This window comes from Vicugna pacos, chromosome 10 (genome assembly GCF_048564905.1).
Source record: "Vicugna pacos chromosome 10, VicPac4, whole genome shotgun sequence".
Taxonomy (NCBI): domain Eukaryota; kingdom Metazoa; phylum Chordata; class Mammalia; order Artiodactyla; family Camelidae; genus Vicugna; species Vicugna pacos.
This window is the reverse complement of record NC_132996.1, coordinates 73152141-73178137: the sequence shown is the minus strand read 5'-3', so window position 1 is coordinate 73178137 and position 25997 is coordinate 73152141. Positions and strand designations below refer to the sequence as shown.

The window sequence follows — 25997 nt, the reverse complement described above, 5'->3', positions numbered from 1 at the left end:
GGGCACCTGGGCCTCAGAGTAATCAGCACCCACGGGCACCCCAGTTCACAGCCCAGGAAAGCATGACTCCCACCAGTCCGCAGGAGGCGCCAGGCTGCCCGGCGCTCTTGGCCTCCACCTTCACCTGCAGTGCCCTTCTGCCCAAACCCACCTCAAGGCCCTGCCTGACCACCCCTGCCAAAGCCACCTGCTTTGTCCACCACGCTGCCTTACAGCTCACACACTCTATACTGGTTCCCACGAATAAACAGGACCCCCAGAGGTCAGTTGTCCCAGTGAGCGGCACACGCTCTGTGCTGAACCAATTCCCTCCTAGGGACCCTATACAGAAACCCAAACTTAGCGCCTTCACCTACTCAAAAGGAAGCACACACCTGAGTTCTACCTTTGCAGGACAGTGACGCGGGAGCTGAACACAAGTCGGCACTCAGTTTAACATTCAGCTCCAAGCACAAGCACTAACTTGAACCTGAAGGTACGTAAGTGTGTAGATATAAAACCGTATGCGTGTGTAACACGTAAATACCACACGTACACGCAAACATGCATCTCTAGCACCAGCCGCTGAGAGGCCTAAACCCGTGACAGATGGCACCTATACTTTGGGTTTTAAATCTCCCTCCACCAAAAGTCACAGGGCCTCTTGCACAAACGGAAGACTCCAGGTCTAGGACAGGGAAAGTTCAAGAGAAAATGGATCGCTTGTGCCACAAAGTTAGAAAGTACTCAAAATTAGTGGGGACACAGGAAAAGGACATAGAAGCCAGCTTAAAGGGACCCCCCCGCTCCACTGTTCAAAATGAATGATGGCAAATGATAAATCACTGAATAAAAAGCTAATCCATGAGTCTACAGTAACATTAAAATGGGGTGGGGGGAGTAGGGAAGGAAAGCTTTCCTTTACTATATGTAATATGTTAATAAGATCGGCAGAACTAGAAAAACGCCGTTTTATAACCACCAATGTCATCACTGATTTGCAAGGATCACCAACTGTGCCACAAACCTGGTGGGAAAGTTTTATGGAGAACAGGACTCCCACAGGGCATCCGATAGCTCACTTACGCAAAGGACCCTGAAGTGTAGAAACCGGCAGGCACTGTCTCCACCAAGTCACCAATCTCAGTGCCCCCGTCACCAGCCCACCTGCACCTCCCACCCTCTCAGGGCACCACGTGGCAGTCTTGCTAAAACGTTTCCCCTGAGCCTAATGAGGAGGAGACAGGCCAATCCAGGGTGTGGGCACGCTGTAAGACAGGGGACACACGGCCTGCTTCAAGGAAGAGGAACAAGGTAGTGGGTAACCCTAGAGTGAGAGAGACAGAAGTAAATGCAATACACAGCCCCTGGCCAGGCCTGATTTCGCGTTGGGGTGCAGTGAACGGGGCCACACGTCAGCCACCAGGATGCAGTGACGTTAGACTGCTTGGTTGTGGTAGCTGCATGTGGTCATAGGAATTTATCCCGGTTTTTAGGAAATTTACACTAAACTGTTTTAGGAGAAAAGAGCCAGAATATCTACAACTTGTTTTCAAACAGGTCAGAGAGGAAAAAAAGGATCTATCTATAGGTCTGAAAACGGGGGGAAAATAACACACCTATCAATATATGATCACACCAAAATGACATGGTATCTGGGACCTGCTTCCGAGCACTCGGGGTGGGAAGGAAAGGCACAGGTGCAGGCAGGCCAGGCGTCTGGGGCTCGGCGCTAGCCCTGCGTGGCGCGGGTACGGAGAGCGCCTGCGCCGGGCACTTTCCTTCTGCAGAGGCTGAATTTCCTAGAGTAAAATGCTTTTAAATGATGCAGATTTCATTTCAATTATTCTAACTTTGCTGAAGTCTTTAAAGTTTAGTAATTATAGTAATCCTGTACTTGAATCACTTCTTTTATTTCAGTAAATGGTTCAAAAGTAGGAGCCTCCCTGCCCTGCATGCGAACAGTTCAATTTCCCACTGCAGTGAACTGACCTGTATTACTTGCATTTTTAGCAGCTTCCAAGGAATCTGAAGGAACCCCATCTGAAAAACTAAAACATGTTTAAAAAATATTACTCTACAGGAAGTTCAAAAGATAAATAGCTCAAGGGTGTTTTTCTTTTTCTTTCTCTCTTTTATCAGTAACATTTACTGAAGGGATGGATAAATACACAGAGAAACATACTTGACAGCAAGCCATCAAACTGGTAGCCAGAGGGTGTTTTTCTAACTTAATATATTAAAGAGGTGTCTCTAAGGTGACTTCAGATTTGGGCAGAAGAGAACTCTGGACACAGGTGTGATGTATAAAACACTTTCCTCACTGTTATGTTAAAAAAGCAGCCTTGCCAAGCTGTTAGGACAGGTGTCCACAGAGGCTCTGTGACACAGCCACACAAAGTTCTAAAAACAAACTTCATGAACACAGGTCTAGCAGTCTTCAAAGATGCCTGGACACACCCCCACTCACCAAACACAAGCCACATCAAACACAATGCATAACCCGCCGTGGCCTTCAGGGCAATCTGCAAAAGTCTCCCACTCGACCCCTGGAAGCTGCGGGGATACCAGGGTGGCGTCAAGATCTTCCAAGAGCTGCTCACCCAGGAGGTGCCAGGGCTCCTCATGAAGGCCTGAGACATTCCCACACCCAAAGCCAGTTCTCTATGGGCTCAAATACACAAGCGGGGTGTGGGGGTGGGCACGGGAAGCCAACAGCTGGAACGGCTAATGCTGTTTGCTGAAGTAATAAGGCTGGGCTCTTGTCACCGACTAAAATTTTAGACTCCAATAAACAAAGTCCGTTCTGGCTTACCTGTTATCTGCCATCTGAATGCTTTTGTCCCCTACAAATTAAAAAAGAAGTAACGTTACTAAGTATTCAGAAACAAAAAATGTTCAAGTGTACTCTTTTGACAGTGATTTACTGTGGGAGATGAGGGATCTCCTAAGGAGGGGCTCGAGGAACTTTCTGGGGTGCCGGAAATGCTCTAGACCTTGAGCGGGGTACTGGTTACTTGGATACACACACTTGTCAAAATCCATCAAATTATACACTTGAGGTGGGAGGATACAGCTCAGTGGTAGAGCACATGCTTGGCATTCACAAGGTCCTGGGCTCAGTCCCCACAACCTCCTCCAAAAATAAGTAAGTAAGTAAGCCTAATTACCCCCTCACCAAAAATAGAAAGTAAAAGTAAAAAAGTAACTATACACTTAGGATCTGTGTTTCAGTGCAAGCACATTTTATTTATAAAAAATTTCTCTTGTTGGCACTCAAATGACCAGACTTCAGAACAAAGACAATCAATTTGAACTTGCCTGATCTCTATATTGAGTTTAGTTTAAAGTAATCCAGAGCATTTACTGGTGTTCATATTGCCTTTCAAACTCTAACTCACCGGGCGGTTTTACTTTGCTGTGTTCTATCAGCTCCACACGAAGGCGCGGGGCTTGCGTAAAACGTACGTAACATCCTCAGTATGACCCCACTTCCACAAGACACGTATGAAGAAGGATTTACAGCCTAGAAGACTTTCACCTACAGGTGTTAAAGGTGGGTTCTAGGATATTTACTTCTTGAACAGAACATTCTATTAGTACAATTTCAAACCCTATCTAAACGCGTAGCTATAGAGTCAGGTTTGGGGATGGAACTGCTTATTCCCAGACGTAGGAAATACACTTCAGAGCCCCTCTGAAGGGTGGTTCCCAGCCGACAGCTGGTCGACGTCTCATTCTTACGCATCTGAGAGAAGCCCAAACCCCTCAATCAGTGCTTCAGGGTCAAACAAAACAAGAATAACCCTTCATACTTAAGAAAAGCAGCTCCAGTTGGAATTTATGAACTACAACTGTTCTGTATTCAACTCGACCGCATCTTTCTTAGGCCATTTTGTTTCAGAATAAAACATGTCAACTGCCTTTAAAGTTAAAAATACTACATAAATGTTACATTATTTTTTTCAAAAAGCTAAATGAATTAAGGAAGCAAATAAAAACCAGAAGGAAAAAAAAAAAAACCCTTCAAGGGTCCCTATCACGGCTGAGTCCAGAGTCAGTCCACCCAGAAATCCCAATCCCCAGGCTCCCTGGCTCAGCTCCTCTGCCGTTTGCTGCGTGCACACAGCTGCACCTGGGGTATTCACTCCCAAGCTAGTATGTTCTGCTTTTTCATGTATTATAAATGCAAAGCGTGAGACACACAGAGGTTGGTCTTCAAAGTAACACCTGACACCAAAATTTTAAGAGCAAATACTTTTACCTGTTACCGGCTGTTAAACACTGCGGTTTCCCCCGCGATACACCTCTGATACCATCTGTACAAACACGTCTTAGTTTACACGAGATCTTATCCCGAGTTGTCCTGCATTGAGACGGCAATAGCAGGATTTCCGGGTCAAAGACCGTAAGTGGATCGGGTACCTACAGCCAAAAAGGTTCCAGGCAACTCTAATTTGTCCACATAATTAAACTCTCCATTGTGTAACTAACACATCCAACTGCACCTTCTGTGCAGACCACATCCACATCAAACACTCTCCTGCGGCAGCTGTCACTGCCAGCCTAATGGACCAAGTCCAGTTCTCACCACCCAATTCCAACACCTCCTGCACCAATGACAGTACCTACAGGGTAGGTACTTCCCACATTTCATACCCTCACCAACTCTGGCAGGGAGGAGGCACTCCCAGCATACAGGAGAGGACACCAAGGATGAGGAGGGTGAAACGCCTAGTCCACGGCCACCTGGCTAGTTAAGATGTGGACTTGGGTTTGTCAACTTGAAAGAAAGGAGGTAAATGAAGGCAAACATGAGTTACCAGAAAGCAAGTTTATTCGGGAATCGCAGAGAAACCGCGATTCAGGACACGCCGACTACAGCGAGCTACAGGTGAGTCTGTTGAGGCGCAGCAGGGGTCGCTTCCATTGGCAGCGTGCAAAAGGGGAAAACCCCACTAGGGGTCAGCAGCAAGTCCACTGGCTCCAAGGTTGGGAGAGATTCTTGGCAGATCCTCACTGTTTGGAAGGTAAGTTTCGATCTTTTGTAAATCAAACTCTGATGGGAAATCAGTCCCACCACCTTTGACTCTGTTTTCCGAGAACACATGCACGAGACTCTCCACTTCACAGCCTTTGGTTTCATTTCAGATTAAAATTCTTTCACGCTCCTCCCTTTTGATCAAGCTCTTTCACAGGAAGTGTCACCGGTCAACCTTACTGTACGGGAATCCCACTTAATCAAAGGTGTCACTGGCCCCAGTGGCTTATGTGTCACTTGGAGCAGAGGAGACCCAACCTTGGACGTCTCGTCCCACAGACAAGGGAAACCACAAGTGGCTACCTGGCCTCATCTGAGCAATGAAACAACCCTTGAGAAATGGGGAATCTCAGTTGTGTTCCTCCAAGGTGGTCAGTTCAGTTGCAGGATAAGTCTTTACTCTGTATTTACATCTGGTAGTAAGAACTTTATTCTGTACACACATCTGGGAGAAAGACATTTGCCTGCTGGTACAAGACAGCAGAAATTTAATTATGTGGACTATACCCAAGGCCAGAAGTTGAATTACAGCTACCGACTGGAATAAACTTCTCAACCTGTTTCCCCAGCTGTCCACATTTAATAGGTCAAAAATGTCCCAGGACCCTCGGGTTTGGCCTATTTCAGTTAACAGTCTGACGCTATCTTTCATTATTTGTAGTTCCTGTGTGAATTCCCCCGATTTGTTAACATAAAAACAGCACTCCTCCTTGAGCCGGGCACAGGTTCTGCCATGCTGTGCAGGGAAGAAGTTTAGGGCGCTGTGGTTTTCAGACTGCCGCTGCTAGGCTGTCCATTTGGGTTTGCTGATGTTCAAAGACTCACACAACCGTTAAAGGTAGGAGCCATGACTGTGGAGAGATTCTGAACTGCCTTCTCAAGCTCCGCTACTCCAACCTAAGGGGAAAAGGCCTGGGCGAAGGCACGTCCAAGTCTCCATCTACCACGGGGGCATCTGTAGGCATCCACCCAAAGCTGTATCCATCCCAGCCACGCTGTGCGCTTGTAAGCTGGTAGCACAAAGGGCCAAGACTGGTGGTGATGGAAGGCGGGGTTTCCCTGACTTCAGCATCAGGAGGGATGGCAATGACTCTAGCGTCCTTTCCACTGAAGGGGTGTGGAGAGGGCATTCCTTCCACACAGAAAGTAACAACCAGTGCCTTTAAAGATAGGGTTCAGTGGGCCCTTTTGTCCAGATTTCTTTTCCTGGAATAAAAAAGATCTCATGATCAAAACCAGTCATTTATATAAACACATGGTAAGTGGTTTTGTTAGCAGTCAGAATGGTTAGAGGGGTTTCTTAAGTTTCAATATGCGTGGAGTAACAGGTGCGTCTGCCTGCTACAGGTGACGTTCCGATGGAGGACTGGGGGTGCTCCAGGGAGAACGCAGGCTGGCTTAAGTCTCCACCACTCGGCAGATTTTTGATCAATTCCCTATGCAGTACCACTGAAGGAAGCACACCAGCTTCCCATCTCCTGGTATCATTACCCTTTTCATTATCCCACCAAAGAGACCCATTAGTCTCCTAGATTCCAGTGGGGAATAGATTCATGACCATCTGAGTCATACACAATCATTACAAGCATTCAGCAGGAGGCAGCCTAGAGACTTACCTGTCCCATTAATGTTCCTAAAACATGAGAAAGGTTTTGGGTTAAGAGTCTGGACTGTATGGGTGGGGAGGCACCCCATGGAATGCTGTAATATCAGATGCCAATTTACCAGAAGAGAGGATATATACAGCTGCAAAGGCATGAAAGCAAAATCCTCCATCTCTGCCAGACAAACCTCCCCGCCGTCCTTCTAAGGATAACGGCCAGGCTTCCAGTTCAGGTTCATCATGAGTGTTACTGACACTGGTGCAACCAACAGTGAGGTTGGTGGAAATCAGTTTTTATAATGTGGGAGCAAAGGGGTGCATCACAGACAAACTAGGGGGTGGCAAGGAGGTCAGAGAAAAGACAAGTACAACTTTAAGCAGCATGCCTTGGTTGTGTGATACAGAACAGGGTAAAGCGAGAGGTTACATCTCTGAAGAGCCGTCTACTGGTGTTTGCTTCAGTCAAAGGGTTCAGCTTTAGGTCCTGAGCTGCAATGCAGGTCCACTCGAGTCTGGGGGCCTTTTTAAGATGGGAACACGTGAATCCAGGAGCCTAACCCCTGGAGCTTGGTGGCACAGGGGTTAGTCCATAACACCTGGTAGGGGTCCTTCCAATGAGGTGGGGGGAGTCTTTATGGAGAGGCCTCTGTCTCCAGACTGTAAAGAGACATCTTCATCTCCTGGGAGCATGCTGTGGAAAGGGTATTTCACTACAGCATAACCTCAGACCTGTGCAAATGTGATGTGTGCACCCTTTTATTAGCTGGTCAAAGGAAGCAGGGGCTAAATGCACAAGCCGTCCATGACTATTTTCAAAGGGTGAGAATTTATGATTCCCAAATGGAGGAGATCCAAGATTTGGAAAAACCAGGGCAGTACTTTTGGCCAATGTATTTGAAGGAATTCAACTAATTTAGCCAACAGAATCTTTGTAACTCCATTCGTGTATTGAGCCAGTCCTGACAATTGAGGATGATAAGCCTGGTAGGAGGGTAGAACTGGCCGCACAGCACAGTGACAGGAGTCCTCTGGTCACTATGGAGTTCCAGGGCGGGGGTTGGGGGTGATCTTTCTTAAAAGGACTTCAGCTACAGAAGAGAGTCACCGTTCTACGTGAAAACATGCAAACCGTTACTAGAACATATTTACATCCACAAGCTAGGGGCAACTGTATGAAATCCACTTGCCACAACTTTAACAGCCTGTTGAGGAAACAGTCCGTCCTGGGGCGGGACCAACAGGCCTCCCTGGGGTTAATTCAGGACAGGTACAAGCATGACAAGCGCTCTTTGTGGACTCGCTGCTGTTTCTCTACCAATGACCACTTACAAGGACTGTCGTCTTCTCAGTGGCCACTGGTTTAATTCACGTACAGTGGTCAGTAAGGGAAGTTTCCGATTTTCTGGCAGGACCAGCTTATTACTGGGTTCAAACCACAGTCCCTGTTCTTTGCGGGTGTAATGACCGGCCTTCAGATTTCCAGCTGTGCTTTTCTTTCAGAGGCCAGCGGTTGTCCACTCCTGGTTGTTCCCTTAGGTCCCTGCAGGGGAAGAGCCTTCGGGCCATGACAGAGCTTTGGTCTGTGGATACCGTATGAGAGGGTTTTTGCAAAGATGTCAGGAAGGCGTTTTCTTTAGCTTCCAGGAACCAGACCTGCAGAGCGCAGGCACTTCAACGACAGCGAGAGCTACTGGCAGCAGCATGAATTCCACCAGATTCTGAACATAAGGGCCATTCTTAATTTGGTCTCCACTGGAAGTGGGGAAACACTTGTTTCTATAACACTCCAAACTAATGCACCACTCTAAAGGCATACTAGCTATCAATAGATGTTTCCTGTCTTGCCTGAGAGAGTGCACACAGGCACACCTCGGAGATACTGCAGGTTTGGTTCCAGACCACCTCAGTAAAGCGAACGTCACAATAAAGCAAGTCACGTGAATTTTTTGGTGTTTACATTGTACTGCAGTTTGTTGAGTGTGCATCAGCATAATAGCTTAGATAACAATGTACATACTTTAATTTAAGAATACTTTACTGCTAAAAAATGCTAACCACCATCTGAGTCTTCAGCAAGTTGTAGTAACAACAAAGATCACCGATCACCATAACAAATGTAACAGTATTGCAAGGATTATTCAAATGTGGCAGATACACCAAGAGGGCAAGTGCTGCTGGAAAAATGGTGCCAACCGACTTGCTTGACACAGGGTTGTCACAAACCTTCAATTTATAAAAAAATCTGCGAAGCACAACGAGGTGCCCCTGTACGACTCAGCTTGCTGAGCTGAAGCAGCTGAAGGTAAGGGGACAGCCTCAGTGATCTTGAAAGGAGCCGGTAACACGTGCCCAGCACAAAACTTACCATCTTTATTTTTTATGTGGGAGACACTGATAAACCACACAAGATCAGGATTCATCAAGGGGGTTTCCTGTAAAGTCACGAGCGGTCCACAGGTGACCCACCAAAGTCAGGGTCCCAGGGAATTTCATCAGGAGAGGAGGGGGGAAGGGTGCAGACTTGACACCTGCGACCGCTACAGTGAATGAGAGTGACTGAGCCAGTGAGGAAGACTTCACTGTGGGGGGAGGGTAGAATGGCTTGCTGCAAGGTGCTGAGTGTGGTGTGAATTCAAGGGAGCCTCAATGGTCCGAGGTGCACAGATGGTAGTTTACCCAAAGGGCGCAGCAGACAGCTCTAAGGCACGAGCTACCCTCAAGGCCAGGGCTCTAACTGTTGGCCCCAGTAACGCAGGGCGGGTGATAGCCCCATGTTTTTCGCATAAACGTTCTGACAACATCCCTTCCTCCTCATATACCAAAAAGAAAAAGCGCAGCTGATGATCTGGGCATCCAAAGGCAGGTGGATTTATTAAGCTTCTCCTCAAAAGCTAAGCCACCCTGGTCAGCCCCAACCCCGGGGCAGCTCCAGGGTTCTTCAGAAGGCGTTTGGGGGAGAGTCACTACGGAGAAGCTTGGAATCCAACTGCAACAATAACCAGTTAGCCCAAGGAAACCCCATAGCTGACATTTGGTTTGGGGTCTGGAAAGTTTAAAATGCCTTGACGTCCACTGGGATCCAGGTGTAGTCTCTGTTCTGAGAGTAAACATCTAGGTATCGAACCAGAGTTCAGAAAAATTGCAATTTTTCCTTAGAGAACTTGTATCTCTTAATGTCTAAGATTTTTAACAGGTGAACAGTGTCTTTCTGTGGGAATTTTGGGAGGCAAGCAAAGAAGCAAACCATCTACATATTGCAGTAAGGTGGAGCCTCCAGAGAATTCTATGTCATTTAAGCCAGCCTTTAAACTGTCAGAGAAGCAGCCTGAGTGAAGCCCTGAAGCGTGACTGTCCAAGTGCACTGTGGCCTCCCAGGTAACGGCGAAGAGATACTGATTACCTTCAGCAACAGCAACACTAAAAAACACACTGGATAAGTCAACCACAGTGAAAAAGCGGCTTCTGGTCTAGACGGGTGCCAAAAGCACGTGGGCATAAGGGACGACAGGACAGCAAGGACAGCACTGCTGTCTATCGCCAGAGGTCCTGGCACGCCTCCATCCTGGCCACAGAGATTTTTACAGGTAAAATAGGGGTATGACCAGACTGGGGAAAGGCTTAATGAGTCCTTGGGCTTACAGTCTTCTGGACAGAATTTATGCCCGTACGATTTCTTTATTTACAGGCTACCACTTTATTCTTCAGAGAGGTTTTGAGGGGTCAATCTGGATCTCAATGGAAGAGGCACCATGAATTCTGCCTATGTCTGCTGAGCATTCTGCCCGAAAAGCAGTGGGGACTGATACCCGGTTTAGTGGGGGAGGCGGGTAAGTCCAAGGTTTGCTCTTCTCTGGTCTGCAGTGTATTAAAGGCAAAGGGGCTGAATTCTCCTCAGTGCTGATCGGAATTAAAGGGATGCCTCCCCCTTCTGAGAGAAAGGATGGCAGTGTGCCACTTCTCCAGGAGTCTCCTCCTAGTAAACTAAGTATGGGAGCCAAACTGACAGGGAGAAATGAGTGCTCTGCACAAGCCCCAGACAAAAAGGTATGGCTGAGGCTAGGGCCTCGCTGCAGCCCGAGGTACAATGCACTGAAGACGCGCACTATTCTGAGGAAGAAACTGTTTAACTGCAGTTAGGCTGGGCGCTGGCAGAGCAGCCCCATGCCAATCACTGCTGTCAGGAACTTGTCTCGCATGTGGAAAGCAATCTCCCCCAGCCTAAACTTAAAGGCACGACAGGGAACGTGTGTGTCCTCTGAGCTCCAGCACTGGGGTGGGTTTGGCTGTCGGCTCTTGGAGGACTGCAACTGTTTGGATTCCAATTCATAGCAATCTTTTTTCCAGCGGCCAGGTTTGCTTCGGAGTCTCCATCTGCTGGAGCTGTCTTTCTTTCGATATCATAGTATCGGGTACTAGGTAACTGACCGGCCAGATTGACGATATCAGGGTAGACACAGTCTCCAATTCGATACAGGTTCTTCTGACGAACAGATTAATTCCTTGGTCAGGTCATTTAAAACATGGAGTTAAAAGCCCCCTGGCTGGAGTCAGCACCCACTAGAAGCCTGAAATTCCACTTGAACATGATGTGGGGCCTGCCAGAACAGCTACGGACAGGTACAGCACGCTTCCTGACGCATGCCTGCATCTTCCAGTCCCTGGACTTGGGGGAGGCTCTAGGGGTGGCTTCATGTTGTCTTTGGCTGTATGGAGAGCTTGGTCCCACAACAGGGCAGGTGGCTGGTTTAGTTTAAGCCTTGGCGATTGTTCAGGGTTTTCTCCACCAGTTGTTTTAATCCAGTGCTGGGCTTGCCTTATTTCAGGCAAGCAAGTGGACTGACTGGTAGACTGCAGAGCCCAAGCTGGCAAGTCAGGGTTTACAGTACTGAATTTCTCACCAAAGAGGCTCCTAAGCTACCTTGGGAAAGTTCCTTAGTTACAGCCCTAAACCTGACCTTTGCCCAAGGGGTGCAGGAACCTTGCTGTGGTCCAGTGTTGAAAGAGGAGGTTTTAATGGACTTGGCTGGGGAGGTTTCAGAGACAGGAAAGCAAGGAAGTTCAGGCAGAGGGGAGGGGAAGGAGGCAGCAGAGAGATACACAGAAGAGGGGAAGCAGTGGGGGTAGACAGGACCTCAGCTCGCACTAAGATACAGAGGCCTCTCACATTTTTAAAAATCCATCTTTAGCTGTTTATTGGCTTGGAAATAAACAGGATTTGGGGATTTGGAAACAGGGTTCTGTAAGAAGGCAATTTAAGAATCCTGAACACATTCAGGAGCCTCCAGATGACAATTAAAATAATGACCCCATTTGAATGGTTTAATCTGGTAGCCAGGGTCTTGGTTTGATGTTTGGGGAGATCAAAGGTTCCCTACAATGGCCAGTGGAGTTCTAAGTTATCCTTAGTAAGACTGGTCCACTTTACTAACTGTCTTAGCAAAGGTCCTCAATGTGTCCCCATGTAAGCGAACGATTAAAATTAACTTGAATGTAATCAATATGTTTCCTAAGACTTGAGAATTTCAATACAGCCTATAATTCTTATTAGGTTAGGACGGTAGTTAAACGAACCCCACACCATAATTATTCGGCTCACGTAAGTCAGAGCACTAGTGACCGCACCCTGTCAACCTAACACGAAGCCTGGTCAGCCCCAGGGAACAGCTCCAAGCCCTGCAAGGACACCAGGTCGTGCTTTGGTTTAGGAGCACAACAGAGGGGCAAACAGGCCAGCTACTCGTCCCGACTCCAAGAGGGAGTTAGGACATGCCCGAAGGACACCACAACATCACCCACAAAACCTGGCCAGAATAGGAAGCCCTGGCTGAGGCAGCCCCGAGCTAGTCCATTTTGCTCTAATCTGTGGATCCCTTACCCAGTCTGTACCATTACATTCCTTAGTATTAGCCAAGTAATTATGTTGGAATTAACAAACCAGCAGGTAAGTGAAAATATATCTAAAGTAAACCACCAGATAACTATGTAAATATCTGAACTACTGGCAAAAGCTCTCGCAAATCAACACACCCTTCAATACACTTGTTATCTCTTATTGAAAAAAAGTGTTGAGATCCTAAACTCATATAAGTAGTCCCAAACTTACGTTCAATCTGATTTCAATCATGTGTAAAGACTGATAACCTTTTTTTTTTAAGAGTTCTGAATTGGTACTTCACTTTTTATTTGACAACTAATTATCTTTATATACCAGGGTCTTTTATATTACATCTTCTAGTGTCCCCATTGTAAGCATTAGAAGCACTGGTTTTTTTTTTGGAGGGGGGTAGATATATTTTTTCATTGAAGTACAGTTTACAATGTTGTGTCAATTTCTGGTGTATACAGAATAATGCTTCAGTCATACATATACATACATATATTCTTTTTAACCACAAGTTACTGTAAGATACTGAACACAGTTCCCTGTGCTACACAGGATGAACCTGTTATGTATAAGACCGATAATCCAATATATATGCACTTCCTTTTTCTTTTGGTATGATAAAATTTACTTTAAAAAATTCACACATACTACATAGATAAACCAAGACTGGCAAATAGTTAACTACTGTTGCTAAGAGTCAGGTAGTTAGGTATGGGGAATCACTACTTTTGGATATGCTGAAAACTTTTTATTATCACGTAAAAAAAAAAGAATGGATAAACAATACATTTGTCCTCCTACTGAAGAACAAAGCGCATGAAAGCATGGACCTGTCTACTTGCTCAACGCAGCAGTCCCTGTGGCAGGAGACAGTGGCCAAGCAATCTGCCTACCTCATTCACTCACTGCTGCTGAGTGAGTCTGCCTGTGTTATACGTACACAGCACGGGGTCAGGGATCCCTTGCATACCTGAGCCTCTCCCAAGCAGGTTCTGAAGACACACAGGAAGTCATGCCTGCTTAGAAGATCTAACTGTCATGACACAACAGTGGACTGTCTCTTCAGAAGCTTGCCAGAGACCAAGCCCTCAGTTTTCAGGAAGAAAGTAAAAAACAATTTCCCTTCCTTAACCAAAGCATTCCAGGGGTAGGTACAGCTCAGTGGTAGAGCGCATGCTTAGCATACACAAGGTCTTGGGTTCAATCCCCAGTACCTCCTCTAAATAAATAAATAAATAAATAAATAAATAAATAAATAAATAACCGACCAACCCTCATTACCTCCCCCTCCCCCCAAAATAGTAAAATGAATTAAAAAATAAACTTAAAAAAATTTAAAAGAAACAAGTGAAATTAATTTAAAAATAAAACCCAAAACATTCCATTTTTTACTCAAGACACAGTGGTTCTTCACTGCTATAGTTCCAATTTCCCCCTCCACTCTTCTCTCTGCAGCTCACTAGCATATGACTGAATGAGTCAAACATTTGAAAGTTTTTCTTAATCCAAGGTCACCAAAGCTCTTTCTCTCCACCCCATTTACAACGGCTGTCACCCAAGTCCCCACTCTTCCCTACTTCTCTTCTCAAAAACACCTACCAATACTCAACTAGCTCGCCTGTCACCCACTGTGGAGTGCACGCCAGCAAGGCCTTTTGTCCGCTTTGCTCAGCACCCCAGAACCTAGAAGCGTGCCTCACAGACTGAAGGCCTCCGTGAATGAAAGAACAAATAGATGTGAAGCGCTGCAAGCTACTTTGTGATAAAAGGGCAAAAATGATGTTCCAACTTACAATACAACTACATGCTTATCACCTTTGTACAGATTTAAGCTGTATAATCCATCTTTCTACTGCACAACTACTGAACAGAAGCCATCTTACCTCATTTTTGAATAGGCTTTTTGAGATAATAAAATGAACAGTACAAACATTGAAAAAAAAAAGTCTCATGACCCAGAATGGAAGCACATTTAAGAACAACAGTGACAGGGTATATCTGTAAGAGGAAATGTAAGGCTACACAGCAGGTGACCAAGATCAGAAAGCAGAGTTCACAAAGTGATCTTTTGTAGTTTTCTTACTACAGAAATATACTGCTGCTCTTGTCGCTAACTATTCATGAAATTTAAAATTCAATGGCAAACAATGTAAAGCAGCCCTGTCTTCTCTGAAAAGGGCAGGGGAGAAAACCAACGGTTGTCAAATAAAAACAAACCTATGTCATCACAAACTATTTCTTGGAAACTGTCGTAACAGTCCAACACAAAAGTCTTCACTACCCATTAGTAAGGGTTTCCTTTGTGCTCAAGGGAAAAAAAAATCTCACAACTACAGTTTAGGAAGGCAAGTATTCACTAAACTAGGAGATATGGTTCAAAGTAAGCTAAGGCCAGAGAAGAGCGACTTCCTGCAGTAACTCCGCATCAGCTACATTCTAGTTCTGAAATTATCCCAATGGTAGGACAGACAAACTAAGTGGTTTATCAGCCTTTTACTTTGGATGCCTAAACACAATTCCTCTTTTTTTTTTTTAATGAATGAAGTCTTTGAGCTTCTTTGATTTATTTATTTATTTGGGGGACAGATTAGGTTTCTTTCTTTATTTTTAGAGGAGGTACTGGGGATTGTACCAAGGACCTCATCCGTGCTAAGCATGCTACCACTTGAGCTATACCCTCCCCACATTTCCCTTTAAAAAACAAAAAAGTGAGGGGGCGGGTATAGCTCAGTGTTAGAGTGCACGCCTAGCATGCAGGAGGTCCTGGGTTCAATCCCCAGTACCTCTACTAAGTAAATAAACTTAATTATCTCCCCTCCAAAACATAAACAAATGAAAATAAAAAACAAAAAAGTAAGCACTCCTTAGATAACAATCCCAGACCAATCGCCCAACAAACTCCTCACTGCTGCCTTATTATTCAAACCGGCCATCACTGGGAGCACTGGTTCTTCCCCATTTCATACAGCTGATACCTTCCTGCCCAGATACTATTCTTCAAAAACAAACAAACAAGAAAACTGGGTTCACTGGCAAATTTTTTGGAAGTACAACATGAACTTATCGAAACAGTTTTAAACCACTGTTAAACTGTGGGCAATGAACAAAAAGGAAGAAAAACACTCTGAAAATGAGTAACTCTGAACTTTGTTATCTCACGTATACACGTGTATTTGAGGTCACCTCCTCCTGAAGCCAGAAGACTATCAACTGCTCCAATGAAGGAAAGTGGAGAAAGCTTCAGTCTGAACCCCAGCTGGTCAGAGAACTGCAGATACAGGGAATTAATGTGCTCTCAATATCAGGCTGCTAAAAATCCTGACAGGTTAATGGAACTATTTTAACTGAAGATTCAAGTATAAATTCACAGACTGCAATGTGTTGATGAACACATTCCAACTCAAAGCACTCAATTTCTGTAAAATCATGAACTACCTCATACAGAGAAAAATCTCTAAACTCAAAATACCACAGAAGAGTCTGATAATCTAAACCATCAATTCACAAAACTACAATGCCTGGATATTTTCAGAGGACAACAATCCCAAAACACATGTATTCTTTCCAGAATTCAGCTCACTGAGGTTATCAAATCAAAAATGACAAACCCAGCCATGGTACAGAACCCATTCAAGGTCTCCACTCACTGTTCTACATATCATTTTCAAAGATAATGTCACATAAGTACTTAGATGTTATCTCATGATCCAGAGGCACATTCAATCACAAACACTCGAAATTAGTAACACCGTTCAACCAGGGGAGGAAAAAAAAATAAAAAAAGACTGCAAATGTATGTGTAATAACAGGTATTTAAGACAGCACTACACAATTAGAATTACTTTGTATAATTATGAACAATTATTTTGAGAATAATAATTCTCATACCATGAGACAAGGTCTTAAGCTTCTAGTGAAAATGTCCCTAAGTAAACCTGGGAAGGTTACAATTTCTATTTTTATTTTATCTTTAAAATTAATTTCTGTTGTTACTTTAATTCTGTAAGAAATTAAGCTTTGCAATGTTTTTCTTGACCAATAGTCATATCCTCAGTTGTCTTCCAAATTTCAGAACAAAAATGATAACTTACCTTCAAAAGATTAAAGAAAAAACTTTCCTTCTCCCAAAACAAGTTAAAAAAAAAAAGGAAGAAAGAAAGAAAAGAAGAAAAAGAAAAAAAAGTAGCTAGCAGATTCGAGAAAATTCATTTTCTGGGTTATTTTTCCTGTCAACTCTACCTTAATAAAGTTAACCACTGATAACTTTAATTTTTAAACCATCTCCCTCTGCTTTAGTCACTCATTTAATCTTTTAAACGTATCCCTACTCTATTACCACCTTTCTCAGGAGTTCATTTTACATTTGTGTATTATTTATCCCACTAGCAACTGTTAATAATCAATCTGAAATTATTTCCAGATTCTATTATGGGAAGCATTCAGCATTCTGGGGAATCACACTTTGGAGCTGGAAGTGATCGACCAGCTAAAATTCTCAAAAACTAGTCTTCTGTTAGGTTCAGTGCAATAATAAAAACAATTTCTTATTAAAACTTCCTTTATTTTCTATACAGAAACAGTAAAACTGGGCAAAGTGAAAACCGCCTGCCTTACAGGGCCTTAAACTTCCTCAGTGGTTAAAAGGAACAGTACTTATCTCATAAGGTTATCAGACTATTATTACGAGTTGACGCAGCCAAAGAGATTATCGGAGGCCACGGTGTGCAGTACAGTCACTAGTCATCTCGAGGTACAGTTACTACTGCAGGAAGGCAGGAACTTTAAAAAGGGCAATTTTAAGTTCCACGACTTCCCCTGCTTGCTTGTACGAGAGAATTTTCACAAGCCTGTATGTATGCTTTACACCTACACGCAGGTAAAGCAGAGTGAGCATGTGAACCAAAGCCCGGACCGACGCGTCCCAAGGATTCCTTTGAGAGTGTAGGACAGTGACGACCCTGCTAGGTGAGTGCACACGCGCCCACACCAGTGACCGGACACAGCCCTCCTAGGGGCCTAAAGGCTTCTTGCCGGGCTCACCTTAGACCACAGAGAACTGCGGACGGTGGCAAGTCTTACCACCACCAGGCAGCCCTTTCCTGGGACGAAAAAGCAGTCAGAAAACAAGAGATCGGGGGGGGGGGCGCGGGGAGGACAGTGGCCTAGCATTCAGGTAAAAAGACACCAGTGTGTCTGCTGTCACATCTCTGAGCCGAGACATGCATGGCACCGTTCCATCCGTGACGTGCCCGCGCCACCGAACTCTCCCTTCTTGGAAGGTCCACTTCTCCGTCTGCAGGATGACGTTAGACAGTAGCGCACGCTAGCCGGCCGCCCCGTCCCGCGTGTCCGTTAGTCCGCCGCGGGCGCACGCCGCCGCCGCCCGTGTCCCCTGCGCGGCCTCCAGCACCACCCCGGACCGCGCCGGGTCCCACTTTCTCCGCAAACGCAGCAGCCCCGCCGCACCGACGCGGGGACGGAGCCCGCCGCGGCGCGCGCTCACTCTCCGCGCGGAGAGCTCCGGTTCCGCAAACAAAGGTCCTTGGGCGGCTCTGCGTTCGCCCCGGACCCCGCGGCCTTAACCTTCGCGGGACGCCGCGGGGCCGGCAGGCGGGAGCCACGCGGGAACAAAGCGCTCCTGACCTTCAGGAGCGGGGCGGGGCGGGGCGCGACACCTGCCACCGCCCCGCCGCCGCCGCCCGGCCCCACCCGGCTCCCCGCGGGTCCCGCTCCCGCCCGCCGCCCGCTCCCGCACGCCCCGCTCCCCGCCGCCGCTCCGGGCGCTCCGGGCCGGGCCCCGCCCCTGCCGCCGCGAACTCCCGAGATGGCGGCCCCGGGCCTCGTCCCCACCGCCCCTGTCCCGCCAGCTACGCCAGCCGCCCCAGCCGCCGTTACCCGGTCGAGCCCTCGCGTCCATACCTCACGCCTCCTGCGGCAGTAGCGGCGGCCGTGTCTACTTCGCTCGCTCCGGGACTGCGCCGCCGTGGCCGCCAATAACGCCGCCTCCCATTGGCTGAGCCTCTGGCCCCGCCCTCCACGAGCAAACTGGGCTGCGATTGGGCGGGCATGGCGCAAGTCAACTACGCTTCGGCGCCGATGGTGACGACCAATCAGAGGCCGCAGAGGAGGCGCCAAGCTGAGCCCGGCAGAGACCCGCGGGCCGCATGCAAACAGGAGTGTGTGACGTCTGCGGGGGCGCGCGTCCGCGTTCCTTCTGCCTCTTTAAGGGCCGGGGGCGCGCGGAAGCCACGTGGTGGGCGCCTGCGGCAGCCCACCCCCCAACCCCCTCCGTCGCACCGCCTTCCCACCCCCCCAACCCCGGCCTGCGCTGTGCATTCCTCACCCCGCCCCCCCGGCCGGTGCAGCCCCCTACTCCCGACTCGGGCGCACCGCCTCTCCTCCTGCGCGGTCCCCCTCCCCAGGCCCCGTAGGACTGGGTGCCATCTCCTGGCCCAGTCATCCCCCGCGCCCCCTAGTTCCTCTGGTTGAGTTCCACCGCCAGGAGCGCGCGCTGACCCCACCGACCTCCGGCGACCCCATCGCCTGGGCCTCTCCCCTCAAATTCCTGGGCTGTTCCTGCCTGCGGGGCGTGACACGCGGGGTCCCATCTTCCTCACCCACCCCCACCCCATCCCGCACACTCACGTGCTCTTTTGGACAGCGCCCAGGCCTTCCCTCCCCAGTCTCTCAGCCTGGCTTCAGCTTGGCAGAGCCACTGGCCAGAAGGGCAGGGGGTGCTGGGCCTCATCTGAGTTCCTAGAAAAGCATTAATCTAAAAACTGCATGAGTAAGATGACAATTTGGTTGGAAACCCATATTCCCCAGGCCTGGTCTTCTGAGAGAATTTATTTCTATGCACTATCTTCAGTTACGGGAGGGTCTTTGATTATTTCTGTCCGTTTCTTCAGAAATTTTACTTTCTTTGAGTGGCGTCTGAAACACTCCTAACTTTCAGCAAGTTCCTGTTCTATGGTGTTGGGGGATGGGAGGAGTCTGAAACCATCCCGAGGCTCCTGTTAGGGACATAAGGTCAGTTACAAACCACAGGGTGGCCAGCAAGTGCCCGGCTGTGACCCTCACAGCTGAGACTGGCCTCTGCCCGCGTCTGAACTGGGAGGATGTGTGTGTCCTTCCTGTTTGCTTTACCTGGATCTTTCCTGCAATGACTTTGCTTTGCTTTTGGCGAGGTTGGCAGAGCTGGAGGGTGGAGGGGGAACATAAGCTACTCCAAAAGTAGGAAGCCCAGCATTTTCAGGTTTGGAGGTCTTTCCTCCGCCTGGTTAGTAAAGTCTCAAACCCTCAGAGGCCACCGGATCTCGTCCTGCCTGGATGCTGGGGGCTGGTGCAGGTGGCATCGAGCTGGTGGAGTCCTCTCCAGAGCCGGCCACCATGCCAGTGGTAGTTAGGTGGCCTGGTGGGCTGGTAGCTGGGTCTGGTCCTTGGTGGAATGGCTGTGGTGGTGCGACTGTTCCCCGGGTCACTTGAGTGAGTTGGTGGGAAGGTGGGTGACATCGTCCAAAGCCCTTCTGTCTATGACAATACTGAGAATGCTGTTCTGATTTCTTGCCACAGCAAAGGAACACAAACAGTGGGGCTTAGAAAACAGCAGCATTGTGTTCTCTCAGGGTTCTGGCAGCTAGGAGGCAGAAATCGAGACGCCACGGGGCTGGGCTCCCTTCAAAGGCTCTAGGGGAGGACTCTCTGCCTATGCCAGCTTCTTGGGGCTCCAGGCCGTCTTGGGTTTGTGGCTGTTCTCACTCCAGTCCCTGCCTGATCTTCACATAGCCTTCTCTGTGTCTCCACGTGTCCTCTGCTTAGAAAGACACTCCAGTCCCTGCACTAGGGCCCACCCTAATGGCCTCATCTTAACTTTATCACATCTGCAAATCCCCTGTTTCTGACCATCAAGTGCACAGGTTCTGGGAGTAGGGGTTGAACCTGTAACTGGGAGGCTGCCATTTGGCCCACAGCACCTTGAGGCGGTGCCCTGGCCGTTGCCTCGACCCATGGGCTGTGCACAAGAGAGCAGGGGTAAAGGGGCAGGTGTTCCTGGGTGGAACCACCGGAGCCAGAGCCCTGCTCTACCCAATTCTAGCGGGGTGGCCTTGGCTGAGAAGCTGGCACCTGCTTTGTGGGACTGGGGAGAGTTGGATCAGCACTGGGTGAGTGGCCAGTTTGGTGTGGGTCTGTTCTGGTTACCACAGCTGCCTGGCAAGGGCCAGGAACTAAGTGCCTGGGGACACGACATGTGGCGAGGGGGAAGGCTCTTCCCTTTAGTCCCTGCGCAGAAAATCCTGTCTGGTAAGCCGCTGGGCCTGCGTTGCCCCAGGTGACATCTGGTCCACCACAGCCAAAGGCCCTGATGCTCAGGGTGGCATGTGCAGCCACCTCGGAGCCAGCACACTGAGTCCAGGGCCACTCTGGGCTGCCTTTTGACAGGCCAGAAGGGCCAACTTTGGGGCCTGCTTGTGGCGCAGACACTGCCTGGAGAAAGCAGGCAGGGCCCGGGATGGTAGAGCCCTCCTGTCCGCACCCCCGGCCTGCCACTCTGGGGCTCATGTAGGTTTGGGAGAAGGCCCCTTTTGGGGGTTTGTGAGTGATAGCAAGATCCTGTCTACCCACATTTTCCTTTGTGGGCTCCCACCTGTCGTTTAGGTCCAGCTGGAAGTACTCTCCTCAGAGGGCCCTTCTTTGAACACCCCTACTGCCACCTACCCCTGCCTTATTTCCACCACAGCACTATCGCCAGCTTTCTTGAAGTATGTTCACTCAATCAGGAGCAAGTCTGTCCCCCCTACTAGAAGAAAAAGTAGCAGGAAGGCTTCCAGGAGGAAGTGGTGCTCCAGATACCTGAGAACTGTAGGAGAGGGCGGAGCGCGTGCGGAGGCAGGAGGCGGGCAGCACAGGGCATTCCAGGACCTACAGACAGCTGGCAGGGGTGGGGGGGGCTCACACCCTGCAGGGAGCTCCTGGCAGATGTCTGGGCACACGTTTGCACGACAGAGATTTCAGGGCGGGGGACAGCGGGTGATGCCTCAGCCAGGCTGCACTCCGTGGCCTCACCTGCAAGGAGGAGTGACGGGGAGGGGTGTTGCCAGCAGGGTGCCAGGCTCAGAGTGATGCCAGCAATGCCACCCCATGCCCTCTGCCTGGGTCAGACGTTTCCCCAGACCTCGGGCACTGAGTCTGATTCCCCAACAGAAAGGGGAATAGGAATCCACTGCAGTTGTCCTCATGCGGAACGGCTCTTTGAAACCTGCGAAATGTCCGCCTGTGTCTATTGTGAAATTAGGCAACGTTCCTCGCCTGCCTGCACTGTGACTATATTTTCTTCCCCCACCCATTATAGTCACATATGGGTTTATTTAAATAAAGCACTAAGTCATATTAAATGTGCTGAAGAGGCCAAAGTTCAGGGATGGATATCTGCTGGTTCCTGGGGCTGTCACAAGGAGGTACCAAAAATGGCAGAGCTTCAACAACAGAAAGCTGTTCTTTCCCAGTTCTGGACAGCCAAGCCTGAAGCTGAGGTGTGGGCAGGGTCCCGCTCCCTCCAGAGGCTCTAGGGGAGGGCCTTTCTGCCTCTTCCAGCTCCAGGGGCTCCAGGTGTCCCCGGGCTCGTGGCCACAGCACTACAGCCTCTGTCCTCACATGGCCTCTCCCTGGGTCTGTGTCTCCCCTTTTACAGATAAAAGTCATTTGGATTTAGGGCTCACCCTACTCCAGGGCGACCTCTCCTTCTTCTTCTTTTTTTTTTTTTTTTGGAGGGGGAAGGTAATTAGGTTTATCTATTTACTTATTTTACTGGAGGTCCTGGGGCTTGAACCCAGGACCTCATGCATGCTAAGCACGCACTCTGTAACTGAGCCCCACCCACCCAGCCAGTGCGACCGCTTCTTAGCCTGACTACATTTGCAAAGACACTGTCTCCAACAAGCTCGCACTGTGGAGTTCTGGGTGAACGTGAGTTTTAGGGGGACACTACTCAACTCAATACAGCAAGGCACCTGCGAGATGCCCACCCTCCAGCAGCAGCCCCACTGGCTGCCTGGGTTCCCTGTCCCTGGCTTTAGAAACCAGCTCCCAGCATCTGGGGCCTTGTGTCTGAAGACACAACCCCCACCCTGGACCACAGGCTTCTGGAGGCTTCCCAAAAGCCGGGAGCGAAGGTGGTTTCCATGTCACACGGATGCCTGGAAGGTGGGAACACACTCCCATCTCTCCCCTCAGGATACTTTCATCTGACAAACACCCAAGCTTTGCTGACACCAGAGCCTAGTATTGGAGACTCTTGTTCCGTGGACACAGTCCTTCCTGACTATCCCCCGACGGCAGAAGCACTAGCAAATGGATCTCCACTGGGCCAGTCCCTCCTTAGCCAGGAGGGTCCCTGCTCTTCACAGGCTGAGGCCCCTTGTGCCCTTGGCTTGAGGTCACAGCCAGTCCTCTGTCCATCTGCACCCTCCACACTGTCCACCAGCACACTGGTGAGCTCTGCTGCTCTGCAGCCTTCTGTAGCTCCCTGCTGCCACTGGTGAACCCAGAACGGGGCAGGCGGGCCAGGCGCCAGTGGTTTGTTTATAAGTCCCCAGATGATTCTAAGTATTACCAGGGCCGGGAAACACTGGCCAGCTCATGGCTTTCTTTTCCCCGCCATCGTCACACTGACCCCAGTGAGCTCTGAGAACATGCACATCTGTCAACAGCCCCTCTGCACAGGTCCCTAGCCTGGCTCTGCCTCCAGCCATGGGGAGCTCAGGGGGTTACCCTCCCGGGGCGGCCCTGCCCTTGGATCCTGCTCCTTGGCCACCTCAGCCTCATTGACCATCCCAAGACTGAGCTCAGGAGGATGGGCACCTGATCTTGCTTCCCACCCGGAGAGTGTTCCTCATCTCGGCGCCACAGAATAGTGGCAATGCCTTGGCCTGGCGATGCCTCGCGTGGACACCATGGTCCCATCCCCAGAGGAGGAAATGGGAACATGGGCTGCATGACCCCTCCAGACCCCCCCCAACACCCAGCGCTCAGAAATGGCTGGACCACATCCAACCTTCCCCTCACCTCTTGGAGGCTCTGCTGGATGAATAACCCCTGGGGCTGGTAGAAGAGGGGGAGCACCATGCCCCGGAAGCACTCCCAAGATCCCCTAACAGGGCAGCGGCACCCAGGTCATGATGCACTAATGAAACAGACACGTGGAGACGTGAAGGAGGAAGCAGATCTCCTGGTGTATTGGCATCAGAAATACCCACCATGTAGTCCGTGCGAGGAGAGAGCCGCACAACGCGGTGTATCTGTAAGCTCACACCCTCAGGAGGAAGGAGTCCGGGGGGCTGTTCCCCAGCTGTTATAGGCTCTCTGAGACGGCCTTAAAGGGACGCTAGGTTCCTACTTTGTAAGGGTCATTTTCTGCATGATTTGATTTCTTAAGTAGTGAACTATGACTTTGTCTAACAGAAGCATGAAAGACTTCTCCTTGGGGAGAAGCAGAAAGACAATTCTGGCTCTTAGAACTGGAAAGAGTCTTCCTGCACACAAAAGAAACGCTTTTTACGGTGACTTAATATTTTACAAGTTAAAAAAAAGTTTCTGCCTCATCTTGTTCCAGAAGATTCTGCAGCAGCTTGTGAGGGTGCAAAGGCCAAATGCAGGGGGCCAGCGAGGACGCTCTGACCAGGTGGCCCCAGTCCGCCCCGTCCAGGCACCCTGGCAGAGGCCAGCCGCCCACACACCGGTCCCCTGCAGCAGCGGGGCAGGGCTCCTGTCCGCACTAAAGATGAGAGTGTTTCCTGGCGGCATGTTTTAAAGAGCACTTGCTTGTGGGCAGTTTCGAACACAGGTGGGCAGACAGGATGACCTCGGAAAGACACCGGTCACTGAGGTGTGACCGTGAGTACCTGCGTGATTTGTTTCATCAGTTCCCTTGGTTGAAGGACATTGAATTACAGGCCTCACGTCACTTTGTCCCAAACTCAGGACATCTGTGGACACAACTGCCTGATCACACTGACGAAATGAACAAAAATTCCTTAGCTTCACACCACACCCAGGCCATGTGCTGATTTCCCTAAACGTCTTTGTGGCCACTTTGCTCAGACCAATCGCGGTTCGTACGTGGGATGTGGTGGTTTTCTTTCTCGTGTCTCTCTTGTCTCGTCCGTCTGATCCTCCCCCCAGACAGGACTTCGTGAAGGTGCCAGCTTAGGGGTCCCGACGAGGGCCTTGCCTTCTAGATGGCTCCATTTGCTCCTCGCAGCGTCCTCTGCCTGTGTCTCCACCCCCAGTACGTCCTGTGAACAGGAAGGGAAATGGACAGCCTCCTCCTTTCAGTGGGGCCCCTGAGCAGAGGCCTGGGCGTCACCCCAGGGGCTGGGGGACATGCAGGCCCCCCGGCCCCACCCAGACCCCAGCCACAGACCGCGTGGTAAGGAGGTCCCGGCGGCGCCAGTCTAAAGGCTTCATTCAACACTGATTGCAGGTTTCTGGTGGAAAGACTTCCCTGTGCAGGTGATGCTGGGGGCTCCCCACAGGGGACACCTCATGCTCACGGCCCCTCTTTGGGGGATGCTGACACTGCGTACTGGTGGGGGAGGTGGGTACAGGAAGAGCTCAGCATTGTTAAGGTGACATGCCCACCTTTCCCAGTCCCGTGACCTACAAGCCACCCTCAAGGTGACGCTTTGGCATCGTGAGAACAGTCAGCTCCGGCCAACTTCCACCGAGGGTCTCAGCACCACCGACGGTCCTGGCCTGCGGCGGGGCTGCAGCATGGACGCTTTCTAATCGTCCTGTTTCGTCCACTTCTACCAGCTGGCACTGTTACCCCTTCGGTGGGGCAGCTGGTGGCCCTGAAATACAGTCCCTACGGAAGGAGGAGAGATGCTGAATTCTGCCGTTATAAACAAGTTTCCAGACCAAGCGTCACCTCCACTGGTGACAAGTTATTTCTTGGCTTTTGCCTTTAAGGGTACATACATATGCCTGGATTTCACTGACTCCCTCTTTTCAATGCTCAGTTGTCCCAGACTTGGCCAGGGGAAGCTCCTGAGGTTCTTCACTTTGAAATAATTGGAGGTTCCCAGGAGGCTGCCATAGAGACGTCCCTGCACCCCACCCCCCCAGGTTCCCGACAGTCACATCCTGCCCAAGGTCAGCCCAGGAGACCAGCAGCAATGCTGTCCTGTGGCCGCAGGCGGAGACTCCTGAGGCCACCACTGCAGTCGACGGCAGGCTGTCCAGAACTGTCCCACTGCCATGAAGGTACCCTTCTCCTGCTGTACCTTCTAGTCAGCCTCCATCTCCACCCCTGGCCTCCCTAACCTGCTTTGCAATTTTGGCATCTCGAGAAAGTCATCTCCATGGAATCTCATGATCCAATGCCCTGGAGACCCGCCAGGCTGCTGTGTGTGTTACTGGCCTGACCCCCGTGTCCCTCTGACACTCCTCAGTCTGGGGAAGCTTACCCTGGGGCGCCGGTGGCCTGTCCCCTG

At 49.6% G+C, this 25997-nt stretch overlaps 1 protein-coding gene and 1 long non-coding RNA gene across 2 annotated transcripts in view; one reads left to right on the top strand and one right to left on the bottom strand.

Annotated features, from left to right (window-relative positions):
* Positions 1 to 18554, bottom strand: part of NAP1L4 (nucleosome assembly protein 1 like 4) — a 42897-nt gene extending 24343 nt beyond the window's left edge. The window contains exons 1-3 of the mRNA XM_072970531.1: positions 18427 to 18554; positions 2795 to 2825; positions 1972 to 2030 (exon numbers count right to left, since the gene is read on the bottom strand). Coding sequence (XP_072826632.1) covers positions 1972 to 2030; positions 2795 to 2808 — 73 coding nt within the window. The 5' untranslated portion in view covers positions 2809 to 2825; positions 18427 to 18554. The remainder of the gene's footprint in view (positions 1 to 1971; positions 2031 to 2794; positions 2826 to 18426) is intronic.
* Positions 9929 to 10508, top strand: LOC140699082 (uncharacterized). Its single transcript, XR_012077101.1, has 2 exons — positions 9929 to 10207; positions 10309 to 10508. It is a non-coding gene; the product is annotated as an uncharacterized lncRNA (long non-coding RNA).
* Positions 18555 to 25997: the final 7443 nt, after the last annotated feature.